This window comes from Thyridium curvatum (assembly GCF_004353045.1).
Source record: "Thyridium curvatum strain D216 chromosome Unknown NODE_11_length_606192_cov_83.229133, whole genome shotgun sequence".
NCBI classification, from domain to species: Eukaryota; Fungi; Ascomycota; class Sordariomycetes; order Thyridiales; family Thyridiaceae; genus Thyridium; species Thyridium curvatum.
In genome coordinates, this window is record NW_022156766.1 from 211,816 (window position 1) to 239,421 (window position 27,606).

General features: G+C 56.8%; 8 protein-coding genes across 8 annotated transcripts; 5 read left to right on the top strand and 3 right to left on the bottom strand.

The window, feature by feature from the left end:
* Positions 1–580: 580 nt before the first annotated feature.
* On the top strand, positions 581–1,809 carry E0L32_002682 (uncharacterized protein; the record flags this gene model as incomplete). Its single annotated transcript, XM_031136898.1, has 2 exons — positions 581–1,119; positions 1,200–1,809. 2 exons carry the CDS (start codon positions 581–583, stop codon positions 1,807–1,809), a joined length of 1,149 nt encoding a protein of 382 aa, XP_030999884.1.
* Positions 1,810–1,949: 140 nt separating this feature from the next.
* On the bottom strand, positions 1,950–3,596 carry E0L32_002683 (uncharacterized protein; the record flags this gene model as incomplete). Its single annotated transcript, XM_031136899.1, has 3 exons — positions 1,950–3,006; positions 3,063–3,257; positions 3,313–3,596. The coding sequence occupies 3 exons, from the start codon at positions 3,594–3,596 to the stop codon at positions 1,950–1,952; spliced, it is 1,536 nt and encodes a 511-aa protein (XP_030999885.1).
* Positions 3,597–4,368: 772 nt separating this feature from the next.
* On the top strand, positions 4,369–6,782 carry E0L32_002684 (uncharacterized protein; the record flags this gene model as incomplete). Its single annotated transcript, XM_031136900.1, has 3 exons — positions 4,369–4,752; positions 4,806–6,056; positions 6,108–6,782. 3 exons carry the CDS (start codon positions 4,369–4,371, stop codon positions 6,780–6,782), a joined length of 2,310 nt encoding a protein of 769 aa, XP_030999886.1.
* A 2,071-nt stretch (positions 6,783–8,853) lies between these two features.
* E0L32_002685 (uncharacterized protein) lies at positions 8,854–14,025 on the top strand (the record flags this gene model as incomplete). Its single annotated transcript, XM_031136901.1, has 3 exons — positions 8,854–9,888; positions 9,950–13,815; positions 13,902–14,025. The coding sequence occupies 3 exons, from the start codon at positions 8,854–8,856 to the stop codon at positions 14,023–14,025; spliced, it is 5,025 nt and encodes a 1,674-aa protein (XP_030999887.1).
* A 2,505-nt stretch (positions 14,026–16,530) lies between these two features.
* Positions 16,531–19,824, top strand: E0L32_002686 (uncharacterized protein; the record flags this gene model as incomplete). Its single annotated transcript, XM_031136902.1, has 2 exons — positions 16,531–18,372; positions 18,433–19,824. 2 exons carry the CDS (start codon positions 16,531–16,533, stop codon positions 19,822–19,824), a joined length of 3,234 nt encoding a protein of 1,077 aa, XP_030999888.1.
* Positions 19,825–21,125: 1,301 nt separating this feature from the next.
* On the bottom strand, positions 21,126–22,124 carry E0L32_002687 (uncharacterized protein; the record flags this gene model as incomplete). The annotated part of the gene is made up of 3 exons (XM_031136903.1): positions 21,126–21,781; positions 21,952–22,020; positions 22,097–22,124. The coding sequence occupies 3 exons, from the start codon at positions 22,122–22,124 to the stop codon at positions 21,126–21,128; spliced, it is 753 nt and encodes a 250-aa protein (XP_030999889.1).
* Positions 22,125–23,849: 1,725 nt separating this feature from the next.
* Positions 23,850–25,353, bottom strand: E0L32_002688 (uncharacterized protein; the record flags this gene model as incomplete). The annotated part of the gene is made up of 2 exons (XM_031136904.1): positions 23,850–25,117; positions 25,212–25,353. The coding sequence occupies 2 exons, from the start codon at positions 25,351–25,353 to the stop codon at positions 23,850–23,852; spliced, it is 1,410 nt and encodes a 469-aa protein (XP_030999890.1).
* A 790-nt stretch (positions 25,354–26,143) lies between these two features.
* On the top strand, positions 26,144–27,226 carry E0L32_002689 (uncharacterized protein; the record flags this gene model as incomplete). Its single annotated transcript, XM_031136905.1, has 1 exon — positions 26,144–27,226. One exon carries the CDS (start codon positions 26,144–26,146, stop codon positions 27,224–27,226), a length of 1,083 nt encoding a protein of 360 aa, XP_030999891.1.
* Positions 27,227–27,606: the final 380 nt, after the last annotated feature.

Consider the following 27,606-nt stretch of genomic DNA (forward strand, 5'->3'; position numbering starts at 1 on the left):
CCCAAGGGTGACGGGCCTCGGCTTCCTGATGACCCCTGGATGCATTGAGTGTGGTGTCAAGGTTGAACTACAATAGACATTGCAACATACTCGGGCAAAGATTCAGCTAGACAGGAGCTCTAAGTCTCCAAAACAGCATCCTGTGCTGTAGTAAACTCATCAACCATTGGCGCGCGTAAAGAACCCGGGAGAGTTGCTCTTCTGGGGTAGTCCATCCTCCTCCTCCGTCCCCTGTGGAGTGTCCCCGCCATTCCGTCATTTGCTCAAGTGCCGCTCCAGTGCCGCCCGAGTTCTGACCCCATGTTTTCGGCTGCCAACCCCAATTATCCGTCTCTTGGCTATCAACAGAGCTAGGGTCTTCAATACGCCGAGACTATCACGAGGATGGGCCGTTTCCAAGCCGGGTTTGTCGGGGCCGACGAGAGCCAAAGTCCTCCAACCGGCTTAACTTTGTGAACTGCAAGTGGCACCATGGAGACGACTGGCAACCAGGTTGCTGGGACTTATAAACGCCTCATTGACCTCGTGAAGGTTGCAACATGAATGGACAGTTGACACGTTCGTCGAAAAGCTGCCAAACATGCTCATCCATACTGTGGTCCTTTGCCTGAGTGCAGCCGTCTCGACTGTGCTCGGCACACCCCTGCAACATGCTGTAGCTCCGACCACCTTCTCCAACAAGGTGATTTTCACGCCGCCACAGGACTACACCGACCCTCGCGTCCTGTATGCGCGCACTGTAGAGCTCGCAGACGGCACGCTGTTGGCCACTTGGGAGAACTACTCGCCGGAGCCGCCGCTGGTGTACTTCCCCATCTACGAGTCCAAGGACTATGGCGTCTCCTGGAAGATGATCTCCAAGGTCACCGACGACGTCAACAACTGGGGCCTGCGTTACCAGCCGTTCCTGTACGAGCTGCCCGAGGACCTCGGCGAGTTCAAGGCCGGCACCATCCTGTGCGCCGGCAACAGCATCCCGACGGACCTGAGCCAGACTCGCATCGATGTCTACGCCAGCACGGACAAGGGCCACACCTGGGAGTTTGTCAGCCATGTCGCGGCCGGTGGTGTTGCGAAGCCCAACAACGGCGAGACGCCCGTGTGGGAGCCCTTCCTCATGTAAGCTCTGCCCCAAGCACTCTCTACAAGAGAACGAACCCGAGTGATACAATTGGGCTCACGCACAAACTTATCTGTAGGATGTACAAGTCTCAGATGATCCTCTACTACTCTGACCAGCGAGATCCCAAGTATGGCCAGAAGCTCGTCCACCAGACGTCCTCGGACCTCCGCACCTGGGACCCGCCCGTCGACGACGTCGCGCACAGCCCCTACACCGCCCGGCCCGGCATGACCACCGTGGCGCGCCTCCCGGACGGCCGCTACATCATGAGCTACGAGTACGGCGGCGGGCCCGGAGCAGGGTCGGGCTACACCTTCCCCGTGTTCTACCGGATCGCCGAGGACCCGCGGCAGTTTGCCCGCGCGGCGGACCACCCGGTCAAGGCCGGCTCGACCGTGCCCATCGGATCGCCGTACGTGACGTGGTCGTCGGTGGGCGGCCGGGACGGCTCCATCGTCGTCAGCGACGGGACCGGCAGCCGGATCTTTGTGAACCGGGCGATGGGCGACGAGTCGAAGTGGGTGGCGTACTCGGTGCCGCAGCCCGAGGCGTACACGCGGCACCTGCGGGTGCTGAATGCGGACCCGAGCAAGCTGCTCATCATGGGCGCGGGCCACCTGCCGCCGAGCACGACGAACAAAGTGAGCCTGAGCGTGGTGGACTTGAAGCAGCTCATGAACCTTTGAATGATCTTTGAAGGGTCTTGAGAACATGGATGGGTACAGTGTTCATTAGTTACCAAAACTCCATAAAAGACAAAGTCTTGATCCTTTCATGCCCGGTTGCCGTACGTCATATATGCCGTGATGCCATGCTGTGCATGCATTCAGAAATCCATCGCATCAGCCTCCCTCTTTACCTTGACGTCCCTCTCGTCCTTCATAAGATTCAGTACAAACGACCTGAACTGTTCGATATAAGGTCTTAAACTCGTCTTTTCCCAATCCTGGAGCGGCTTGCCTCCATTGGCGTCGCCGTCCTCCTTCCACTCGTCAATTTCTTGCAGCAGGCCCTGCACGGTGGGGACGCCAAGGGGGTCAAAGTCCTCCAAGGCGGCAGTGTCGATGGGAACACACACCCTGCCTGTGCCGGGATGGACGACGAAGGGGCTCTTGAGCAAATGGTTGAGCTTCTTGCTGACCTCGATATCGAGGCGAGGGTAGGTATACTCCAAGACGATGTCCTGCTTCGCCTCCTTCAAAGCTTTGGGGTCTAGATGCTTGCTTACGCCACTCTTTGCCAGGGTATCGATATCCGCCCACTTTGAGGTCGAGGCCCTGCCAGGAGCGGAATCCCACTTCTTTTGTAAGGCCTCGTTGAGTGTCTTGTCCGGAAGGAGCTGCAGCAGTTTCTTAGACCGCTCTTCAGACTCCCAGGGGTTCTGCTCCTCGAGGACATCCTCTTGGAAATGCGTCTTGAGGATGTCCAGGCTCCTCGTCAGGTGCGGGTGAAGAGGGCGCTTGACATTGACCTTCTTCCCACTCTGTGAGCCGCCGCGGATGACTTCCAGGTATCCCGCAATGGCTCTCCGCTTCTGGTCGTCCATCACCCGCGCCTTCTTGTCGCAGACCCAGGCGTGGGCACCACGTCGACCGGAGTACACCCACATGATGTGTTTGAAGCCGAAGTCCTCTCGCAAGGCGATGTCGATGACTTTGATGGCCATGGTCATGAACTGCCAGCATTTGTTGCAGATGTTGGCCTTGTCGCAGCAGGTACGGATCTCGTCGTAGTCGGTCAAATCTATATCGAAGCACAGCTCCTTGGAAAGAGGCTTAAACGCGGAGGAGTTGCGTAGAGTCTTGCGCTCACGGGGATTCGTGTTGTAGACCGGCCCGATTTCGAAACGCGAAGGCATGAGGCGCAACACGTCTTTGCGAAGACTAGGGTCACCATTAGTCCAGTGATGAGCTACAGGCTGAATGATTCAAATGCCTACAGGTCTGATGTTTGGAAGGATTGGTAGCGGAGGTACGCATCGTTCTGTAAAGTAAAGGCAAACTCGCGATGGCCGAAGTCTGGGGTAGGAGTGGGACTGTGGTTGAGCCATTGGAAAAGATAACGCCAGGGAAAGAGTCTCTGGTAAAAGCTGCGCATCAATCCTGGATCGGACGCCTTGAGAGACGCGATGTCACTGTTGATGATCAGCTGTTGGATCGCATCGCGAGAACGGCCGGACGGCAACTTACCCAAGAGGAGCGCTGGTGCCGGGAGGACTGGAGGCATCCTGCGGACGCGAGCTAGGAAATTCTTCATCGGAGTCTTCAAACAGATCCTCGAGTTTGGTCTCTTTCTTCACGTCTCCTGTACCGGGCTGCGCCTCGACCACAGGCAGCTCGGTCATGTCGACATCGCCATCCGTTGCTCGTGAGACCTGGCTGTCGCCGTTGGTAGGCTCGGTCGCCTCTTGGCTGTCCACATCCATGTCTGGCTTCGGGGGCGAGTTCCCGGCAGAAGGGATTGAGTGAGGCATGGTTCCAGGGCATATGAAGACTGCGATCGCGAAATCTTCAAGACGGGTTGAATTTCAAGGTTGAGATCGCAATGGTGCTTATCCCCCGCCCACACTTCCTGAAAGACGCGTCGACGCGTCCAGCACTTTAATGGGGTGCACGAGCCAGTCCCTCCTTACTTGCGTGCTATAAGTCAGGAAGGTAGGTACGTACCTACCCGCTGAACGGATGTACCAATCGGTTCAACCACGGCTAAACTAGCGCTTTACATCATCAGTAAAAGGAAACCTGAACTGGTGGTCAGTTGATGCTCGCATGCAATAGGGATGCTTTCCAATGCATTGAAGACCGCTTGCCAAGGATCGCGTGGCGAGCCACCAGCATCATCGGCCGCTATATATGTCAACAAGCAAAGTGCAGGACAGACAGCCTTGGGCATTCCAGTTCCTGTAGATAACTGCTTTCTTATTTCTTATTAATCCCCTTTTCCATTGCGATTCCTGGTGTTTTATTCGGTGACTCGTAGCTGGCTATCTTAGGTACCTATACCTACTGGGGTCATTTTTTAGTGGCGCGGCTGGGCATCTCGGCCGACCCTGTTCCCGGTGCATCCTGGACGTCATTCCACAGCGCAGCAGCCCACACCCACTCTCCCAGGCCCGCGGGACGCCAACCCGACAACTACTTGTACTTCGGAAAGCTTGCGGAGTGCTTCCGGTTTTCTTCTCTCCTTCTCCTTCTCCTGAAGGGCGTGCTTTGCTGGGCGTGCAGCTGTTATCGCCATATTTCGCCATGTCTCGGCTTCGGCTCACCATCGAGAACGGGAGATTCTGCGACTCGAGCGGAAGACAGGTGACCCTGCGAGGCATCAATGTCGCAGGGGATGCCAAGTTCCCCAGCGAGCCAGCCCAGCCGTCGCATGTCGACACCGACTTTTATGACGGCGACAATGTCAACTTCCACCAGCGACCCTTTCCCAAGGAGGACGCTCATATCCATTTCTCCAAGCTGAAACGCTATGGCTACAACACCATTCGCTACGTCTTCACCTGGGAGGCACTCGAGGCGGCCGGGCCGGGCCAGTATGACGAGGAGTGGATTGCACACACCATTGAGATCCTCAGGGTTGCCAAAGACTATGGCTTCTATGTGTTCATGGACCCGCATCAGGACGTGGTATGCATGTGCTGTCCGAGCAGAATCAAAGCCCCATGCTGACTTGGTCCCAGTGGTCTCGCTACTCCGGCGGTTCTGGCGCGCCCATGTGGACGCTTTACGCATGCGGCCTGAACCCACAGAGCTTCGCGGCCACCGAGGCTGCCATTGTGCACAATACGTACCCTGATCCCGACGAGTTCCCCAGAATGATCTGGTCGACCAATTACTACCGCCTTGCTGCGGCCACCATATTCACCCTTTTCTTCGGCGGTCGGCAATTTGCGCCCAAGTGCATCCTCGACGGCGTGAACATCCAAGATTACCTGCAAGGGCACTTCTTGCGGGCAATTGCTCACCTGGCGCAGAGGATACGGGAGGCGGGAGATCTCGAGAACGACGTGGTATTCGGGTGGGAGAGTCTGAATGAACCCAACAAGGGCGCGATCGGAACTCAAGACATCAGCCAGATACCCAAGGAGCAGGCGTTGAAGAAAGGCACTAGCCCGACGATGTGGCAGGCCATGCTGACCGGCATGGGGAGAGCCTGCGAGATCGACACGTGGGACATAGGTGGTCTCGGCCCGTACAAAGTCGGCCGGACCTTGGTGGACCCCCACGGAGAGATTGCATGGCTGCCAGCCGACTATGACGAGTCCAGGTATGGCTGGAAGCGCGATCCGGGATGGAAGCTCGGCGAATGTCTGTGGGCTCAGCACGGTGTCTGGGATCCCGCCAACGACGAGCTGCTGCAAAAGGACTATTTTGCCAAAGACCCTTCGACGGGCAAGGAGATTGACTACCCCTACTTTACCAACAACTACTTTATGGACTTCTTCCGCAAGTTCAAGCAAACGGTGCGAGCGCAGCACCCGGACGCAATCATCCTCCTTCAGGGGCCAACCTTGGAGATCCCGCCCACGATCAAAGGGACAGAAGATGACGACCCCAAGCTCGCGTACGCGCCGCATTACTACGACGGAATCACCCTCATGACCAAGAAATGGAACCGCACATGGAACGTGGACGTATTGGGTGTTTTGCGTGGTAGATATCTCCACCCGGCCTTTGCGATCAAGATAGGGGAGACGGCGATTCGCAACTGCTTCCGAGACCAGCTTGCTGCGATACGGCAGGAAGGCCTCGACCACTTGGGAAACCACCCTTGTGTTCTGACCGAGTTTGGCATCCCTTACGACATGGATGACAAGCATGCGTACAAGACGGGAGACTTTTCGAGCCAGTCTGCCGCCATGGATGCCAACCACTTTGCCATCGAAGGATCCCTCATGGGAGGCTACACGTTGTGGCTGTACATGGCCCAGGTGAGTAAACGTGATGCTGCGCAAGATGTGCTTCCACTGACACATCCATAGAACGACCACGAAAGGGGAGATCAGTGGAATGGAGAGGACCTGTCGATCTTTTCCTTGGACGACACCGAACTCCCTACGGATCCTGTGCCGAAGAGTCCAGACCTGTCGCAATCGACAAGCAATCTGGGCAAAATGGCAACCGCTAGCTCGTCAAGGACAGATACGCTCGAGGCCGAGACTAGTGTTACGCCGGCGAATCTGAAGAGGGCACTCAGCTCTCCTTCCATCTCGTCCGAGCCCGGAACAGCTGATCCGGAACTCACAAACGCACCGGGTTACCGGGCAGCAGAGGCGTATGTTCGCCCTTCGCCAATCTCAACCGTGGGGACCATCTCACATTACACTTTTGACCTTCGCAAGTGCGAGTTTACCCTGAAGATCCAGGCAAAGGAGACGGGGACGGAGACTCCCACGACGGTATTCCTGCCGGAGTATCATTTCCCCAAGAACACGTGCATTGTGGAAGTATCCTCGGGCAAGTGGGAGATCTCGTCAGACGACGACGAGACCGCGATGATACAAAAGTTCAGGTGGTGGCACGCTGGCGGCGAGCAGAGCCTCAAGATCACCGGGCTTATCAGGCGCCACAACTACGTCGAGGGCGTGAGCGACGAAGGCGGGTACTATGAACAGCTCAATGCGTGGGTTGGGCAGGGCAATTGCACCATCATGTAAGATGTGTCAGCCGTCTGACGGAATGCTGTGTATGCCTCGAGTCACGCAGTGTGCATGTATGTGGCTGGAGTTCAAGGCGTTGGTCAGACTGTCGAGTTTCTTCTGCCTGGATTGACACTGGGAGGGCTTTTACTGTGCACTCGGTCGGGTCTATAGATAGAATCGCTCTATGTCAAACTGAGTGACCCTTATGGCCTCGCTCCACGCACAGTGTACCTATGTCGGTCGTCCGGTTTAAGCAGACCTTAGGGCAACCTTGTCCCAGGTGCAGCGTAATATAAAAATCGCTTCCAATATTAGCCGCAGTCAGATCACGAATTCACAACGAGGGGGGCCGTGAGCCAAGGCGTAGACGGGGATGACAGTCCTAGGAACAGAGAGCCTGCGAGAAGAGAATGCCGTGTAATCGGCGACCAACCCGTCCATGTTCGATGCAGGCCTTAGTGGTGCGATGCATGTCTGTCACCGCATCACCCAGCTGCATGCATATTCGAGAATGTGGTAGTGGTCAGGCAGGTCTATGGAGGGCAATCGAGAAGGACCAGCGCCCTGGTTGGCTTGCCGAGAGGGCTGCTAACCCGAAACTGTCAAGAGTCGCCGTTGGACGGGCGCTTCGCAGGCCAGTCAGAGGAGATTCATCAGCGGTTTCAGTGCCCACCCACCCGCCGCCGGAGCATTTCCCGCCCCACCACCAGGTCCCTACCACACCGAATTGATGCGGTATGCTGCCCCTTGGCATTTGCTAAAGACCCTGTCGTGGGCCCCATTGCGTTTCCACAAGCCAAACCGGGCTTGATTGTCGGGGAGAGCTGCCTCCCAGGCTTTCTGGATAGCGCCCCAAATGCCCCCCTCTACTACCAGCAACTACGTACGACGGTCACGTCGCTAGAGGGCTGGTTCCCGCTCTTGTGGAGGGGACAGCTCGGCTCCCTTCGAATGGTCAAATGGGACCATGGGAAGCAGTCTGCTGCTGTGGAGAAATGGGTGGCTTTACCTCCACAATGTGCCTCGTAAAGTCGGTAAGTGGATGTAGGTCAGGTAGGTACTTGTAGGTACCTCCAGGGCTGGGCTTGGGATGGCTGGTGGTGCGTGTACCCATGTCGCAGGGCGCTGCCGCCACGACAACAGTACTTGTACGCGGACCGATCGGTCGGCAATCCTGGAGACCGGCGATCCATGAACTTTTAGAAACCTCAAACTTCGAGATGCTAGCCTGCTCCGTGCTTTTGCTCTCTCCTGTCGCATAGATTGTCGAGAAGTGGTGGGTGTAAGCCTTGTCTTGTCGTTATCACGGACGCACGTGGATGCAGCTTGTCTTTGCCCGCACCTCTCGTCTTTCGTCTTTTTGTCTCTCGACCACCCCATCCTGCACCCCTGCTTGCAGCAACCCAAACACTTGGGCGAATCACCATCGACAGAGCGGTGCTGCAGTCCCACGACCAGCCGTCGCAAAACCTCTCTCCCTCTCGCTGTTCTGCCCATCTCCGCATACGACCCTAGATACTGCGCTGCGTGTACCGAGTAGCTGCCCAAAGACATCGCCGACGAATTTGACTACGACGAGGCCACCCTGCCTCTTCCAGAGCATCGCAAATACTCACATTCGAGATCCCACCCGGTCCACATTGGACGGGCACGCTGCCGAACCCTCTCAGTCAACGTCCATCTCGATCTGGCCCGACTATGGGCACCGGCTGAGTCTTCACTCTCCCTGCGCCAGGGTTCTGTGTTAAGCTCGGATCGGCTTTGCGATTCGACACTGGCGCCACGAAGCTGGACACAGGTTGTGAAGAGAGGCTCTTGGTCTTGCACCACTGGTCACGTCTGAGCATCCTCGACACCTTGCTTTGCTTGCTTCGCTTGAGCTATCCAGCAGCAGCTCGACATCTTTCGACCTCTACACCCCTAGATGACGAGATTGTCACCAGATCGCGGGCGTCGAACACCAACAACATAAGACTCGTGTGCGAGCAGCCCTGCGTCAATTCCTCTTCCCGACGGAACTTGCCCGGGAAGTCAACATTAGTTTCTTCGCATACACGCCGTCAACTCTTTCTCTGAGACCGTCGCCATGTATCCAAACGGGCAAAGGGACCCTTCGCGGCCCTTTCAGATGCCGCCGCCACCACCGCCAATGTCCCCTCCCAACGCCTCGACCCTGGGCCCCGGCATGATGAACATACCTCCCCCTCCGCCAAGATACCCAAGTGCTCCTGGACATCTCGGCCCGGCTGGCCTTCCACCGCCTCCTGGACCGCCGCCGGGAAGTGCTCTGAACCAACAAGCGCCGTGGCATAGTACTTGGGGTCGCATGTACGATAGTCGGGGGACTTTTGTCCCACCGCCTCCACCGACGCAGCATACAACAAATTACAATCCGAAGCTTCACGCGGGAGCGGCTCCCGGCCAAATCATCACTATCCCTCCTCCACCTCCCCCAAGCGAGCAGATGTCTGCGACGTATATCCCGCAGGGCGACACATATGGTGAAGGTGTCGGTATCCCCGGACTGGGTGGTATAGCGGATGAGATGATGGCGCCCATGGCGGGACACAGCCCATGGGCACAGGCTGCTGGCCACGGTCAGCCCGGCGGCGGTTCGACTCCGCTAGACGACCAAGCTGGACGGGACAGGCTCTACCCGAGCGGCTTGCAAAACAGAGGCGCTTCGACGGCAAGTAATGCTACGACATCTGGCGGAGTTCCTCATGAGCTTGCCGTTCAGTGGCCGCTTGATAAGGTGCTGCTGTGGCTACAAGGCAACAACTTCTCGAAGGATTGGCAAGAGACGTTCAAGGGACTCAATCTGCATGGAGCGCACTTCCTCGAGCTTGGCAGTGCCCATGGTGGGCGCGGCAACTTTGGTATGATGCATCAGCAGGTTTACCCAAGGCTGGCGCAAGAGTGTACCACGAGTGGTACTGGCTGGGACCAGACGCGGGAGCGAGACGAAGGCAAGAGGATGAGACGTCTTATCCGTGCAATAGTGACTGGTCGCCCTGTCGATCTCGCCAAAATGACCACATCACACACGCGAAAGGAATCCATCTCGGGAGGGCAGATGAGCCTTCCGAGTGCTGGTACTGACGCCGGTGACTCTCCGAATGTATGTCTTGACCGACACAACTATTGGGATTCCATTGCAATTACTGACAGAGGATGGACAGACACCCATCAAGGCGCCAGGTCCTGGATTTTCGGGCCGGAGAGTGTCGACCACGAGGACGACCACGATGCCCACATTGACTAACAGCACCATGAGCTCAGACAACAGCCATAGGAACTTACTGAAGCATATTGACGCAGACGGCCGCCGGCAAAGTCCCACCGCCAGCGAGCCCGGCGAAGCAGGCGGTGCCCGTGTCATCGGCAAGGACAGCCCGAGCGGCAGCCCAAATCTCCCCATACAAGCACAGTTCGCCTCATCGACCCCGAACCTGTCGGCGTCACCGCATAGTGCACGATTCGGACATCGCTCGCGGAACAGTACGGATTCTCTGTCATCCAACGCGGCTCACTACGGATCTGGAGTGCCTCCGGAGGCTAGCCAGATGCTGCGGAATGGTATGAACATTGACGAGATCATGAGCAGTACCCGCAACGGAGAGGGGCGAAGATACGGCCATGAAAGCCGACATTCCCCGCTCGAGTCTGGGGACAGGTCTGCCGGCACGGAGCCCCCTTCAAGTGCAAAAGAGAAATCCTTCCTCTCGTTCCTGTCGAGGAAGAAGAGACAGGAGAATAACGGCACTTACCCATCGCCGGAAGACCTAGAATCGCCAACAAGTCCGGCGCTTAACTTCAAACCCAGCTCGCTGGGCACCAGGACGGGCCATTCCAGCGAAACCTCGCTCGATCGACCCAATTCCTACTTTTCCGTACTTGACCCGAAAGCTAAACGCTCACTTATGGGCCGCGCTTTTGTTCTAGCCACTGCAGATCATTGGAACTACCGAATGGTGGACGTAACAGACGTTGAGAATGCCACTGAGCTGCGGCAAACCATCTGCATCAATGTCGGGTTGCCTGATGCCGATGCACACATCTATGTCACCGAGCTGGGCAAATTCGATCACGACGATGCCCTGGATGATATCAGACTGCTAACGAACAGGAAGCTCAAGGCAGACGGCTCTGGCAGCCTCAAGCTTTATGTCCAGCCCAAAGCCATGGCTGGTCTCGGCGTCAATGTGGCTGCCGAGGGACAGCTATCGCCCTCTTACGTGCCCCCCGGCTTTTCCAGGGATGAGGATGCCTACGCACGCCTCAACGGCCAGCGTCCCCGATCGAGCTCGTCACCGCCTTCCTCGAGACAGAACTCGACTGCCGTACCGGCGCAGAACGACAGGGATGACAAGGCGCTGGCGCAAGAGGCCACTGATTACAGAGCGGAGATGGCGAGAAAGGGACAAGCCTATCTGGAGAAACGAAGGCAAGCAGCCTTGAAAGAAAACTCTCCTTCCGAGAGTGCCTCTTATGGTATTGTTGGCAGGAACGTCGACTTCGACCAACCTCGCGGCTCTCCCTTCGAAGACAAGCATCCCGACAAGCTGTTCCCCCAGAGGCGAGCACCGGCTCCCCCCGGCGATCCTTCTGCGACTCTAATCAAAGCCAACTCGTTGAGCAAGAAGACGGGCGATCGCATGCGATTGTCACAAGGCAGCATAGAGGGCTACCCTCGGCGACCGTCAACTTCGACAGGTGAAATGCCCGAGATGTCGGAAGCCGGCAAGAGGCGACCAGCGCTCGCCACCAACCCCGCAGGAGGTATCAAGTCCGCACTGGCCGGCATGGGCCGGGGCTTTGCTGGCCTTGGGCATCCAAGTCGCAGTCTCTCGCCAAACCGGGTCGCGTCTGCGCCCGTGAATGCAAACACGGAGAACTCTGGTTTCGACCAGCAGCGAGGTAAGCGAACGTCCAAAGTCGATTTCATATCAAAGGACGGCGGAGATGCGTCTGGCCGGGGCAGCTCTCCGTCCGGGTCGCTGAGCAGTGGCACGTGGAGCAAGGATCACTTGCCATTGTTTGTGCCCGACTACTCGCCCGGTGGTGCCCTGCTGGCTCCTAGTGACTTCAACAATGATCTCGTCCACAAAGTCGGTCGTGACAGTGACAGCGTTGCTAAGACTCGCACTGCAGGATCACACAATCAACGCGCTCCTTTCCCGGGCGACTTGACGCCAGCGTCGCGAATGAGCGCCAACTTCGCCCGGATCGAGTCTGCTCCTCTGCCGAGGCGTAAGAGCCATGGGCCAGATGTCAATTTTGTCGAGACCGAGGTCAACTTCTCGCGGCCTGCGCCAGCCGCCCAGCCGGCTGCCCAGGACGAGGATTCGGGTGACGACTCTGACGATGGTCTGTTTGCTGTTCCGATCTCTTCCCGAAGCCAGGGTAACGACAAAGGGAAAGGAACAGCGACCCCGACGCAGGGCAAGGAGGGCAATGCCAGCGGCTCGGTAGAGCGACGCCCGAGTTTGACATTGAATACTACGCGTACTTCGCGGGCAGGCAAGGGTCTTTCGGTATCCTTTAACTCTCCACAGTCGGCCAACCCCAAGACGGGCGAGGGTGACGACGACGAGTCTGCTCGGAGTTCGAGAAGCTCGCAGCGCACCCCGGCTTCCGATGCGTGGGAGTCGGAGAACGATAGCATGCTCAACAGACGTAAGTCTTTCATCGAGAAGGATGTTTGGGCTGTCCGTCCCCCTACCGATGCGCTTATCGACAACCTCGAGGACTTCTTCCCGAACCTCAACGTCGATCAGCCGGTGCTCGAAGACGGCGAGGTAGAGATGCCGCCGTCCCCGATTGCGGAAGCCGACGAGAACGTGCAAGAGCAAGCCAAGTCTCCGGCGCCAACACCGTCCATGCCCACGTCGCCTCCTCCTGCCATTCCTCCCTCTCGCACTGCTTCTCTCTACAATGAAAGCGACACCCTCGGCTCCGATGAGTCCACCCTCAAAGCACTGGAGCGCCCCGCATCTATCCAGTCTGTTGCACAGCGAAGTGTGCGCCGCTCCGGCGGCCTAGGCCGCATGAAGTCCATCCGTGAGGTGGCGCGTGGCGCACATGAGGCGAACAAGAGGTTCACGCAGACACAAATTGCCCAGCAGCCGGCCGCAGCGAGCAAGAGCAGCAATAACAACTCGGCCCTGCTGCGCCGCAAGTCGACCAAGATGTTCAATGCCAATATCGTGCAGATCCGGCCAGACAGGGGCTCCATCGTCATGCCACAGATTCCACAGGACGTCCTACCCAAGCGACAGACGACGTTCCGTTGGTTCAAGGGTCAGCTTATTGGGAAGGGCACTTATGGGCGCGTCTACCTGGGTATGAATGCCACGACGGGTGAGTTCTTGGCCGTCAAGGAGGTCGAGGTCAACCCCAAGGCGGCGCAGGGCGACAAGAACAAGATGCGGGAGATGGTGGCTGCTCTCGACCAGGAGATCGACACCATGCAGCATCTCGACCACGTCAACATCGTGCAGTACCTGGGGTGCGAGAGGAAGGAGACCAGCATCAGCATCTTCCTCGAGTACATCTCCGGTGGCTCCATCGGCTCGTGTCTCCGCAAGCACGGCAAGTTTGAGGAGTCGGTCGTGGCCAGCCTGACCCGGCAGACCCTCTCGGGCCTGGCGTACCTGCACCGCGAGGGCATCCTGCACCGCGACCTCAAGGCGGACAACATCCTGCTGGACGTGGACGGCACGTGCAAGATCTCGGACTTTGGCATCAGCAAGAAGACGGACGACATCTACGGCAACGACAAGTCCAACAACATGCAGGGCTCGGTGTTCTGGATGGCGCCCGAGGTGATCCGGTCGCAGGGCCAGGGCTACTCGGCCAAGGTGGACATCTGGTCGCTCGGCTGCGTGGTGCTCGAGATGTTTGCGGGCCGGCGGCCGTGGAGCAAGGAGGAGGCCGTGGGCGCGATTTACAAGATTGCCAACGGGGAGACGCCGCCCATCCCCGAGGACGTGCAGATGACCATCAGCCCGTACGCGATCGCCTTTATGCTTGACTGTTTTACTGTGTAAGTCTTCTTGAGTCTGCCTGGCTCTTGGCCCCCCCTGGGAGAAGAAGTGACTGTTGCTGACCACGGTATGGCCCATGTTATAGCAATCCGTCGGAACGGCCGACGGCCAACAAGCTCCTCTCGCAGCACCCCTTCTGCGAGCTGGACCCCAACTACAACTTTAATGACACGGAGCTGTATGCCAAGATCAGGGGTACATTCCGGTAGAGATATAGGGGGGGACTTTGTATCTGAGATATCTATTCTTTTTCCTTTTTCTCTCTTTGTCTTTTCTTTGGATGAGATGGACGAGGCACTTTCTCCATTCTGCGTGCAAGCGATGGCGCATTTCTGGGATCTATCTATCTGTTCTTGACGCTGTTTCTCTCAACTCAGGTTTCTTGCAGGTTACGTGTACATATAATATCAGAGCCGTGGGAAGGCGGCTCAAATATCTTGGACAAGTGCAGGGCTCTTGTCGACTGGGGCAGAGTGATGTCACGGGCCCCAAGGTTGAATATAGGACATAGGAAGATCGAAATAGACAGACAGGATGACATTCGACAATCGGATCCGGATTTTGGTTCTCGCTCCAACCAGTCAGTCCGTGCCTGGCAAGGACACGTGCTATTTCCAGGGAGAAATGGAGTTTCCTTCGTCGAGTGTCCTCTGGGACTTTGCACGTGGCATCGACACCGAGCATTCCCGGAAGACGAGATGCCGTTTCTCGAGAACATTGAAACCCATGCAATGCAGCTAAAAAGCCCCATCTTTCTCCGCAACTGTGCCCCGACAATGCGACCTGCCTCCCCCCTCTTTGTAGGTAGGTACAGGTAGGTACTTACCACTCGTACTTGCCGTAAGTAGGTAAGTTACTCTAATAGATAGGCAGGAGCTGACCAGGTAATTTATTCGGCAGTCTAGAGGCACATGGGCGAGAAAATACCAGACAGCTGCCAGCCGCATCCGAGTGCTTCATCCTGCCGTAATCGGGAAACATGCTACTGGTATTGATCAGTGCCAGAGCTGGCGGGCGGCGGCCACTGTGCAGGGGTACAGGGATACAGGGGGTTTTTCTTCTTCATCTCATCTTGCTCGTGTTGGACTGGTGGATGGGATGGGATGGGGCGCCGAATAGTTAGTTCGAGGAGCTTGAACGCCACGCGCAAGCAGCACGAGCTGCACCAATCCGGCCTAGCTAAGAGCCCTGAACTCGGCCACTCCCCGGCTGAAGGTCCGAAAGGAATGGAGCTGGAGGACCCTTGGGAAAAGATGCATGCATGCATGTCAGCAATGCGTGCACGTTGCGATGCCATCTTGGAGGAAGCCAAGGGCCTAATCTCGATATAGGTACGAAGTAGGTAGGGATAGCGTTGCCTTCGAAGCGAGCTCTGGTCCCCTTCTTGGTCCCCTTTCCTGTGCTTGTACTCCGTACAGACTCCAACCGGCGCCTGCGAGTTCAGCGGCCTCGCGAGAACAAGCTTGTTTGGCTGGCATGGGCGGTCGACGTGATGGGGTTGCTAAAATGCATTAGTGAAGTCGTTTTCCCATTCGAGATTCGGAACCCCCAGTTATCTGTCATCGATTCCGCTTGGACTTGTCGATGTGCCTATCCGCCCTCTTGAGGCTGTCATGTGTCATGTCATCTTTCATTCCAAGCCAAAAGGAGTGGCGTCGGGTAAAATGACGAGAATTATCATCAATTTGCAGTGCTTCCTTCCATCTCTGTGTCTCCTCTAACTACCTTGCACCACAGCTGCCATTGGACGAGCCTGCAGCCCGGAGCAAAGACCTAAACCACTCTCACTCTGGGGCGCCCGCCTCTTCTCCGGATCAAGGCTCGCCAGCTCGTTCCCTCTTTCGGCCTCCTTGTTGGTGAGATCGTCCCACGGATATCGGCCTAGTTGAGACATCTGCCAAGACTTGTTCCCATTCCACGCCTTGTACCCTTTTCTTCTTTTTCTCGTGCTGCCCACCCACACACCTCCGCTCGCTCGCTTTTACCCTGTCGCCGCCCGCTGCAAGCACCAATACCGGACATGCTTCCTCCTCCTCCTCCTGGGCCACTATCATCTCAAGGTTCCGTCCGTTTCTTGGCATTCTGGATCGTGCGCCGCGTCTGGCCCCAGATGCGAGCTTTCCCCGTTCCTGGCTTGCTCTGGACACGATGCTCATATGTAATATTTGTCTCTGATCTATCTTAATGATATGCGCGCACGCGATTTCCTTGGCTCGCCTCTCGTCTGCTCTTCCCGTCCCCCGTCCTGCCTGAGTTTTGCTGTCCTCTGCTCGTGATACCCTGTCCCTGCTCTTTTGCTCTTTATTTCTCTCTCTCTCTCTCTCGCTCGCCATTGCACCATTTCTCAAATACAGTCTACCTCTCTTCGCAAAAGCCCCGTTGTCCTCCATCTCCATCAGACCCGCCGTCGCGGTTCGCTAAGAAATCAAGCGTGTGCCTTTTGCCGATCACTGACATCGCCCCCCCACGAAATGTCGGAGCTGGCACCTTGAGGAGCCCCAGCCAGCTATTTGCCCTCTTTGCGAGACCGCTCACGCGACACTGGATCGCTGCGAATCCGCCGCGTCGAGCAACTGCTCGCACAAACCAACAGCTCGGTTTCCCCCTCCTGCCTGCCTGCCTGCCTGCTGCTCTGGAGGGCGTCGGCACCCCGGGCCCTTGACCGGTTCGACACATCCAGCTCCGCAGGGCCTGGCAAAGGTGCTGTCGCTACCATGTTCCGCTTCCGCAGGTATCGCGTCTTTGTGATATGTGCTGCTATCCTGCTCCTCCTGCTCCTGCGCATGTCCCAGAACGCCCAGTGGGAAGACAGCGCCGCCTCCATCTACAAGCAGTACACCCACTCCGGCCCCAAGTCGAGACCTGAAAATGGCGTCACCAGGCCGGAGAATGCGCGCCCCGTCGAGGTTGAGAAGCAGCCCCCTCCCGTACAGGATGTGCCCGTCAAGGAGTCGGAAGCGTTCAAACCCATCGAGCCAGTAGACCTTCCAGAGCTCAAGTCCAGCAAGGAGACCAATGGCCGCTTCGGCCTGCCCACGCCAGAGCAGACGGCCGGTGTCGAGGTGCCATTGCCAACCGAACCCCTCGTCGGCGATGCCACGCTGGTTCCGGCCGACGCATCTAAGCCCACTGTGGCACCTGACATTCCGGACCGGCCTCTTCCCAAGATCGACGAGTTGTTTCCCGAAAAGCAGGAGAAGCCTCTGCATGTGCAAAATCCCCCGGGGGCCTACATCCAGGACTCGCTCTCCGCCACCAGCACGATCCACTGGCGGAAACCGCGCGAGCACTTCCCAGTCCCGGAGGAGTCCATCATCACGCTGCCCACCGGCAGTCCAAAGCCGATCCCGCGAGTCCAACACCAATTCACTGCAGAGTCCGACGATGCTCGAGAGCAGCGCGAGTGGCGGCTGTCCAAGATCAAACAAGAGGCAAAGGTTGCTTGGGCAGCATATCGCGAGCACGCCTGGCTGCATGACGAGCTCATGCCTGTTTCTGGCAAATTCAAGGACCCCTTCTGCGGCTGGGCTGCGACCTTGGTCGACTCGCTCGACACTCTATGGATCATGGGCTTGCAGGAGGAGTTTGACGAGGCCTATTTGGCCCTCGACCAGATCGATTTCACAACCAGCCCCTTCAGGTCCGAAATACCTGTGTTCGAGACGACCATCCGCTATCTGGGTGGCCTACTCGGCGCGTACGATGTCACAGGCGGTATCAATGGCAAGTATCCTCGGCTCCTCGCCAAGGCCGTAGAACTAGCCGAGATCCTCATGGGCGTCTTTGACACACCCAACCGCATGCCCATTTTGTACTACAACTGGAAGCCTACCTTTACCTCGCAGCCGCACCGGGCGTCGACCATGGCCGGCGTCGCTGAGCTGGGCACCCTCCTCATGGAGTTCACGCGCCTCGCCCAGCTCACGGGCCGCAACAAGTACTACGACGCTGTTGCGCGTATCACAGACGCCCTCGAGGAATACCAGAATCGCGGTCTCGGCATCCCGGGCATCTTCCCACAGAATCTCGATATCTCCGGGTGCAACAGGACCGCCACGTCTCTGCGGGACATCGACAACAGCAGCCAGGGCGCACAGTACCAGTTTGATTTCCTCGATGACAAGGGAGGTGAAGGGTACAAGCCGTACGGGAGCAAGGACAAGAAGGTGTCCAATGCGGCGCCCGACCTGGAACTTGACATCCGACCTGGCAGCCAGCCCGGCGAGCCTGGTACCGCTGCGATTCGCAAGATCGAACCAGAGAAGCAGATCGAGAAGCGAGGTGCCAATGTGACGCTAAATGACCTTGAGCTTGAGGACAAGCCGGCTGCGGCGACCCCGACGGCGGCTGCGGCGTCCATGAAACAGCGAGAGGGGGTTGAGACGAAGCCGGCCACTGTCCCCAGCGTCCAGAACACACGCGCGCCGCCGTTGGCGGCAGACGGACGGTCTGCGGAGTGGGATTGCGTCCCCCAAAATATCACAAGCGGCGGCTACGGCTCCGATTCGTACAGCATGGGTGGCAGTCAGGATTCTGCATATGAGTACTTCCCCAAGGTCTGTAGTCTCTCCACTAAGAACTCCTCAGGCCGCAATAGACACTGACAGATCCCACAGGAGTACCTCCTCTTGGGCGGACTCGAAGAGAAGTATCGTACCATGCACGAGAAGACTGTCGCTGGCGTCAAAAAGTACTTGCTCTTCCGCCCTATGATCCGGGACACCAAGCGCAACTTGCTCTTCTCCGCCAAGGTGACCAGCAACGGTGGCACCAAGCCGAACGATCTCACCTACGATTACGAGGTTACGCACCTGACGTGTTTCCTAGGCGGCATGTTCGGACTCGGCGGCCGGATTTTCAACTCGCCCGAGGATATCGAGATTGGCAAGCGGCTGACGGACGGCTGCGTCTGGGCCTACGAGGTCATGCCGACGGGCGTCATGCCCGAGTACGCCTCCATCCTGCCCTGTGAGTCGACGACTGGCGAGTGCGAGTTCAACCAGACGATGTGGCACGAGAAGTTGGATCCGGGGTCGGAGTGGCGCGACCGCCAGCTCGACCAGTACCTAGTGCAGGTTGAGGAGTGGCAGGCCAAGAAGGACGAGCTGCTCAAGATCCAGCAGCGCAAGAAGCTGGCAGAGAACGAGGCCATGTGGACCATGCCTAAGAAGACGCCCCCTACCCCCGAGCCAGTGGAGCGACAGGGCGAGGAGACGCTGTACGACTCGGGGTCTGCAGGCAACAGCACGAACCCACAGCCTGAGAAAGAGGACGCGAGTGGCGGCCAATCAGCCGCATCAGCTCCCGGAGTTGACTCGTCTGCCTCTTCCTCCTCCCCTTCTTCTTCCACCTCTAAGCATGAGAAGCGCGCTGCCGTACCGCCCTCAGCGGAAGAGAGGAAGAAGATCAAGGAGAATCTGGAGATGCTCAAGGAAAAGGAAAAGAAGCTCGAGGCCGAGCTTGACCTCAACAATGCCGTCGGCACCGAGCACTACAGCGGCCACCGCGGCTACATGGCGGGCGACACGGCCGGGGGCGCCCAAGACCAGACGGTCATGACCGACGAAGCGCTGGAAGCGCTCCTGCCGCCGGAGCCCATGAAGCCGCTGACGCACGCCGAGTACGTGAGCAACCGGATCAAGAACGAGCGCATCCCGCCCGGCTTCACGAGCCTCCGGGACCGGCGGTACATCCTGCGGCCCGAGGCCATCGAGTCGGTCTGGTACATGTACCGCATCACGGGCGACGCGGCCTGGCAGGACAAAGGGTGGGACATGTGGCGCGCCATCATGGCGGCGTGCAAGACGGGCACGGCGCACAGCGCCATCGACGACGTGGCCGACCTTGGCGGCGCCGACGGCAGGCCGCAGGCGACCGACTCGATGGAGAGCTTCTGGATCGCCGAGACGCTCAAGTACTTCTACCTGCTCTACAGCGAGCCCGACGTCATGAGCCTCGACGAGTGGGTGTTCAACACGGAGGCGCACCCCTTCAAGCGACCCGTCTGAAAAGGGAGACGATTGGATACGGGGAATTCGGGGCCTCTTTCTTCGCTTCTTGGGGGGGAGGTCCTTCAGATGAAGGGCGGAAAACAACAAGCGCGCCCACAGGAGGAATCCAGATTGTTGGGGGTTCCCCTCTTTTTTGAAGATGAATTATAGAACCAGCACTCCCTGTTCGACGGGGGGATTGCCTTTGTTGGATCCGACATGGCCTAACGACATTCGTGGTTGGTTTTGGACAAGACACGAAAGGCGTAAAGTACTACTTTGTATAGAGGAAAGTGGCGCGGCGATACGTCCGTCCGCCCCTTGAAGACGGCAAGAGGATGAAATCGGCAGCCCACAGGCGTCGGATGGAACACGGACTATCACGAGCCGTGGGGGATCAGACAGTACTGAATAGTTGGGAGAGGAAGAAGCATGAGACGAATTTGGATATCCACGATTGACACGATATAAAATGCAAAATTTAATTTACGCAATTCAAAGTCCATCATTGCATTGGTCTATTCTACTTAGGTATAAAATCATCCATGACCGCTCTTCTTTCCTTTGCGTGCGCCCCAAGACTCGTCTTTGGACGACGGCCTTTTCTTCCAGTCGACATGTCAGTCGTCTCAAAACATTGGTGAATCTCCTCAAACTATTATCGGTGTTCCCCATTTGTCTCAAAAATTCGCTCCCTCGAGTTCCTTTTCTCCCCCCCCTCAGCTGCACGTTATGGGCTCTTGCTCGCACCTAAACCAACTCAAATCGCAACCCTTCCGAAACTACACAACTCGAAGCACTGTGACAAGGAAATATAGCACACTGAAAATGAGAAAAAGATGGGTGGAGGGGAACAATCTCTGGATCCCAGAAGAAGACTTGGTGTGAAGGGGGAAAAAAAAAGGAACCAAATTCAAATGTCTCATAAAACTCCGTACCCCTGATGCTGTGCTGTTGACATGTCTTTTTCCGCGGGATGAGGTGGTCGTGTTGGTGGTTATGGTGGTGGTGTATGTGCCGCCGCGTGTATGTAAAAAGTCGTGGGGAGGTCATCATGTACATGAGCGCAAATTCAACAACAGTCAGCGTCCCCCCAAAACATCGCAGAAATGCCCGCCCCCCCTTCTCTCTCCTTCCGGACCTGACTTGTTTCCCCGGGGAAAACTTCCCAATTATAGTTCAACACACCCCCCTTGGCCCCGTCCCTCGACTCGGTCTCTCTCGTGAATGGAAAAAATCGTAGTGGCATAACGCTCTGGCGCTCTCTCTCTCTCTCTCATATCTCCCGCATCGGGCCTCTTCAGATCTAAGCAACCGGACTAACCGGCCATATCGTTCAGCACGCGGATACTCAGGATCATGACAAGCAGGCCGATCGTGACGATGATCAGCAGGGTGAAGCTGAACCAGCCCATAACCATGGCACTTGTGCCCACTCCCGACTTGACCGAACCGTTGGCTAGGTCTTGGGCAATGATGCTGGCGGCCACAGAGGCCGTGTGCTGCCACAAGACCGAGACCAGGACGAAGATGGAGGCGATGAAGATGATTGCCAGCGCGATCTGCGAGACGGGCCGGCTGGGGAACGGCTTGACCTCGCGCTCGGAGCCCTCGCTGTCCTCCTCCTCGTGCCAGCCGGGGAAGGTGGCGAGCAGGAGCAGGCAGATGAAGGCGAAGATGATGGCAATGATGATCAGGTAAGGGAAGACGATCATGTCCTTGAACTGGCTGGCGAGCCAGATCAGGTTCAGAGGGTCCTGATCCACGCTGACCTCGTTGGCCAGCGCGGTAGCGTTATTACTGCACAGCCACGAGCCGCCGTCCGGGTTGACGCAGATGCCAAAGTAGCCGACGCGCGCCTGGAGGTGGGCGCTGCCGACAATGTTGGAGATGGCGGTGTTGACATTGTAGTCAACCTGCGCCGTGTCGGGCACGGCCTGGTAGTGCTGGTAGTAGAGGGAGAGGAGGAAGATGTCTGGGATCAGCGGACTTGATGATGAGCAGCCCGCCAATAATAATGCTGCGTAGAGACATATCGGTCAGTTCCCGTCTGCTGCACGTTTGCTGGTGGGTAAGGGTTGATGGTCCGTTGGAATGCGGGATGTTCCACTTGGCACATGGCAATCAGGAGCTTCTTTTACTTACATAGGAGGATTATAGCCACAGCTATCAGAATCATCAACACATGGTGGTATCCCAGGAACGGTACGAACCCTAGGGAGGATCAATTAGCAAAAAGGTGAACTGCCGAGACGCATTTCTGGTGAAAGGGAAAGGAGATCCGACGTACTGTACCACCCGATCTGAAATGCTGGCATCCCGGTGAAGTGCTTGATGCTTCAGCCGTCTGGCGATGTCAACGAGTGAGCTCCCAGTCCCGTCCTCCCCAAACGGAGCGACGGTAGGGCTTGGAGAGCACCTGCCACGCCTAGAAGGCTAGGCTTGTGGCTGCCGGTGTGTGAGTGTATCGGGCTTTCTCCTCGAGTCGAAGGCGGTCGAGACGAGCGACGCTGCTGCTGAGGAGGCAGATTGGCAACGTGCTCTCGCGGTGGAATGCGGCTGCTCTAGCAAGGCTCGACTTAGATCGAGATGGGTATCGATATCGATATCGCTGGAATGAAAGCCGCGCAGCCGGTATGCGCGCGCGCTCGGAGGTGCAGATCTAGGTTTGTCCTTTTGGGGTGGATAGCGGCAGGCGAGGAATTCTGGACACTAGCTCGCTTCACGTCAGACAATGTATGTCTAGATGGCTCTCGATAATGCAATGCAAAGCTTGCGCTGGAATGCAAAACGAGCGGAGGATGAAAAAGGTATGGAAAGATGGGGTGGGAGACTTAATTCTCTGGTAGTAGCTTTGCTCAGTCTTCAGGAATGTGAAGATGGAGGTTTGGGTTGCGTGCTGCAGTCGACAGACAGTCTAGTAGTAGGGTCGAGGAGGGAGAAGATCCAGCCGCGAAACTGGCTAGGTGGAATTATTCAGTGGCTGGTCGTCTGCGTTACCGTCTGGTTGCAATTGGCCCTGCCATTCCCTTTTTCCTCTTGGGCCTGGCTGGTGATGCAGTGGCCAGCAAAGTAAATAAAAGAGGGGGTTGGTTGCCCGGGGCGATGGGCACCACCCCTGCAGTCCTCTGTAAAGGATGGCCTGAAGGGGCAAGTGCTGGGGCTGTGGCCCCACCGATCCAGGCGATCCAGGCATGGTGTCCGCTGTTTTAGAGCCTTTTTAGCGGGCTCGCCTCGCCGATGGCGCCGGCCGCCGCGCCTGCAGGGACCTCTCACGAGCTTTGCCAAGGTTTGAGAGCACAGGATTGGGCCAAGAAGTTGTAGCCTGGCCTGGGCCTCCCCATGACGTCTGGTTCTGGTTGGACCAACGCTTTGTTTCGTCACTCGCCGCTTTCTCCGTACAGTTATCCGCGGAGCCACAGCGTGTTGTTGCATGATCAGCTCTGCTCTAGACTAATACGCCAATGTCGGTACGGACGGAGTACGCGCGCGCCCAAGCCGGAGGAGCCGCCCAGCATTCCCTCCAAAGTGTATTAAGATGCAGTACCTACCTACACAGTCTGTCTTGAAACGGCCTCTCTATGTTGGGAGATTTGGGCATTATAGCTTTTCGAATACGGCCGTCGAGAAGAACTAGTATGGATCGATAACTACCGCAATAAATAATCAAGGCTGGAGGGATGCAAGCTGGATTACGAGGCTCAATCAGCTTGGCACGACATTGGCCGGGAGACCGTTCATAGGCATTGAACACGAAGCCTGCCTAGACAAGAGTAATACCATGCTTACTATAGACAGTCTTCTATGCCCCCTGCATGCTGTTTCTCGTAGGTACTCAAGTCACTACAGCGAGCGATGCTCATGTATCTCACCAATACTCGACGCATATTCAAACAAGGCAATGCATATCAATCAGTTGCAATGTACCCGAGGAAAATATTCTCTGTTCCCTGGGTCGTTTGTGTGTTTTTGAAAATCATTACAATCATCATTCAATCAATTCATGCTGCCGCTAATGCCACATGCCAAATGCCAAATGCGCCTCAACGTCTCCGTCTGAACTTGCTGTTGTAGCCAGGACCACCCTTTGACCCATTGTTCCGCAGCTTCAACCTCTTGAAGTTGGCGTGGGCCAGCTCGTTGACCTTCTTTGCCGCCCGTTTGATCTTGCCGTCTTTGGGCGCAGCAGTTTTCTTGGCTGGCTTCTGACCCTCGTCTCCCGAGTCGGCAAACTCGGACCCAGAGCCCACGTCATCGGCAGCAGCGCCATCCGCACCCGCCGTCGTGGTGTCCACTTGCGTCTCTGGCACCACCTCATCCTCATCTCCGTTGCCCAATGCGGGCCTCTTCGCCCTAGATGGTCTCATGTTGACCCGGCGCGTTGTGCGCTTCTGCCCCTTCTTCTTGTACACCTTCAACGGCTGTCCACGATCCAGGCCCCCTTCTTCTGGGGCACTGTCATACATGCCCTCGTCGTCAAAGCCGCCCAATGGCAGATGCACCTGGCTGTCTTCAACAATCGTGTCGTCCTGTTCAGGTTTGGCCTTGGCTGTCCGCTTCGGCTGGTTCATCTCGTTCTCCATCTCATGCAATGCCTCCAGGTCGTCATCCAGCTTCTCCTCCTCCAGCTTGCGTAAACTTGCCACCACGCTACTGAGACCACGTACAAGAGGTTTCCGGGGTAATCTGATCGGGTCCGGGGACTTGAATGCGCCATTCTCGTCCACCGGCGCCAGCGGAGCCCTCCGCAGGAAGGCAGGCGTGGCGAATTGCAATTTCGATACTGAACCGGGTGTTCGTAGTAGGCCTTGGGAATTTGCATCTCGATTCTTGAGCGGCGTCATAAAGCTGTCGAGCATGTTCCGTTTGCCAGATGATACCGGCGTCCGGCCAAGTTTGGTGTCGCTATCGACTTCACCCGTGCCTGTCTGTTTGCTCGGGGTAGCTTGGACACCAGCAAGATACTGTGCTTTCCCCTCTCCCGTGGAGCGCGACGGCGTGGCGGCCTCGGCACTCGGCAGCAAATCAAACAGGCCGAGCACTCGCCCATCACGCTGCGGTGTAGGACCTATGGAGGTAGGTACGGCCGGGCTGAAGAGCTTCCGCGCCGTCGAGGGGGTCGCGACTGCATCGGGATGGTTCTGGAAGCGAGCGTTTGAAGGAGTTTGTGTCTGCGTCCGGGTCTTCTTCGACGGAGTCTCGGTAGCGGGTGCCGACTTGCGCTTCCTCGACTGACTATCATTTTTCTGCGGAGGCGGGATCTTGCCGGAGATGATATCTCGGAGTCTGTTGTAAGTTTTGTACTTTTGGGCTTGAGGAGGGGAGCAAGGCAGAGTCAGTCAACAATTCGAGCTATCGGGATCCCCTTCCCGAGGGAGATACTTTGGGGCGCGAGGGAAGCATACCGATATCAGGGTTCTGCTTGATTGCATCTCGACTGGGCTTCTTGCCCTCGTGCTCCTTGGCCCATGTGTTCTCCCACGTCTTGAGCTGTACACGTAGATCCTGGGATTCCTTCTCGTACCGCTCCCTCTCTGCTACATCCATCGTTTAATAATACCAAAAGATACAGCGTTGAAAAATGTCAGGGGGACAGGGTGGGACGTGCAGACATAGCCATGCTGAGAGCCGTCTGTGGTGGATGTAATACTTTTTAGTACTTGTGAGAGTGGTGAGAGTGACGCGCTTGGCGGCACGCGTCTTTGCAGATGGCTGGCGGATCTGCCCGCGACAAAGATGGATGTTGGTGGTGGGTGCAGCGCGTTCCTTTTTAGCGGTGTTGCCCCACTAAGAAACGACATCAGCTCCAATGCGTTGCAGAGCTACCTAGCTACATAGGTTATGAGGTTATGTACCTCTGCATATGACTATGACTGATTGGTAAACATGGAGCATCAAATTCTTCTTGGAGAAAACTGATCCCAGTACAATTCTCGAGAATATTCTATGCAGCTTGAATTCATAAACTTTCGGGATATCATTGCCAGCCATCTGGCAGAGCGTAGTGGGATTGGATCTTTCACACTTGAAGTGTAAGCCTACCTTGCCTACTTAAGTACCTACATAGGTACCTAGTTATTTGGTTTCTGGGTTTAGCGGGAATCTAGGGCAAGTCTGATCTGGTAGCTTTAGCTTTTAGGGAGGTAACAAGGATCTCGGGGGTTCTGAGGAATTGACATGTCGCCACCAAAGACACTAGCAGTAGACCATTTATTTATTAGGTACACATCATCGACATACTATGCTTATCAAAGAACAATGATCTCGCTGACCTCTTTCTGAATCATATTCCCGCATCGCTTCTTGCGCCTCTGCTTTGCATCTATCAACATCGCCCATGGACTCATGGCGTGACAGTCCAAGCGATATTCAGGCCAAAGTGCTGCAGCACACACTGGACGAGATCCATTCATCTCATCAAGCCAGCGGCGAGAGCAACGGCGATGAAGACTGTTGTGTCATCTGCCTTGAGAACGTGTCAGAGCCCTGTGTAGCACATCCTTGTGCACATCACAACTTTGACTTCTTGTGCCTGGTCAGCTGGCTACAGGAGCAGGCAGCCTGCCCTCTTTGCAAGTCTCAAGTGCAAGAAGTTCGCTATGAGTTCAGTCAGGACAGAAAGCGGTGGAAGACATACAAGGTTGGCAGCCAGAAACAGCCCGAGACAACTTCCAGTGCTGCAGCTGGGAGGTCGACTGGACTATATCAGAGGACACGGCTGGCGCAACATCGCCAGCGAAGAGAGTATCGCCCCCGCCCGCAGGTAACGCCAGATGAGGCGATACTGCGGCGGCGAGACATATACAGCAACCAGCTCTATTCCCTACACGTAGGGTCAAATCGGCTGTCACGCTACAAAGACCTCACCCCGGATCTCTTCGAGACTGATCCAGAACTCGTCTCCCGTGCCAGGAAATGGATCCGTCGGGAGCTGCAAGTCTTCCAGTTCCTGTCCGCTGGGACCGTCGCCGAGGCCAGGCAGGACGCAGCCGGTAGCAGAAGACGCGCGGACAATGCTGAATTCTTGCTCGAATACATCATCGCAATCCTCAAGACTATCGACACCCAGGGGAGCTGTGGGCAAGCTGAGGATATGCTGCAGGAGTTTCTAGGACGGGAGAATACCAGGCTCTTCCTCCATGAACTTAGAGCATGGCTAAGGAGCCCATACACCTCCCTGGAGGACTGGGATCGGCACGTGCAATACGACCGATCCAAGAAGAGGACGCCCCGCGCAGCGAGTGCCGCTGCAGGTGGTGGTGATGATGGCTCGAGCAACGGCGAGTCCTCCCAGGGTCGTCGCAGCGGAGGCTCTCATTGGCGTCCCCGAAACTCAAATAGGCATCACCCGTACCGAGGCCAGCGGGATCGGAACTATGCTCGGCTAAGAGAAGCATCGCGAAGATGGGCACCCGATTGAACTCGCCTGTATCACGCAACGTTGCTCCAACGTGCACACCATTCCTCAACCTCGGACTCGTCAGGATCGCAAGGAAAGCTTGACAAGCCAACAAAGAGGCTGTGCAACTAGTGCAAATAATAACACGAAGAAGCATCTTTTCTCGATGTGACGAGCCGCGACCCTCCGTCACTACCCTGGATGATGTCAGAGGACCCCGGGACGGTAGCACAATGACTGTGGAATGAAGCAGTCATCCCTGCTCAGAATCCTAGGACGAATCGAAGAGCGGAATGGATGCGGAAGAGCACCGGGGGCGGGCAATGCAAGATTCCGGATAGTCTTACCGAGAGATGGGATCTACTTTTCAGCTCGAGCCCCAGCCCCAACGACTAGCTCGA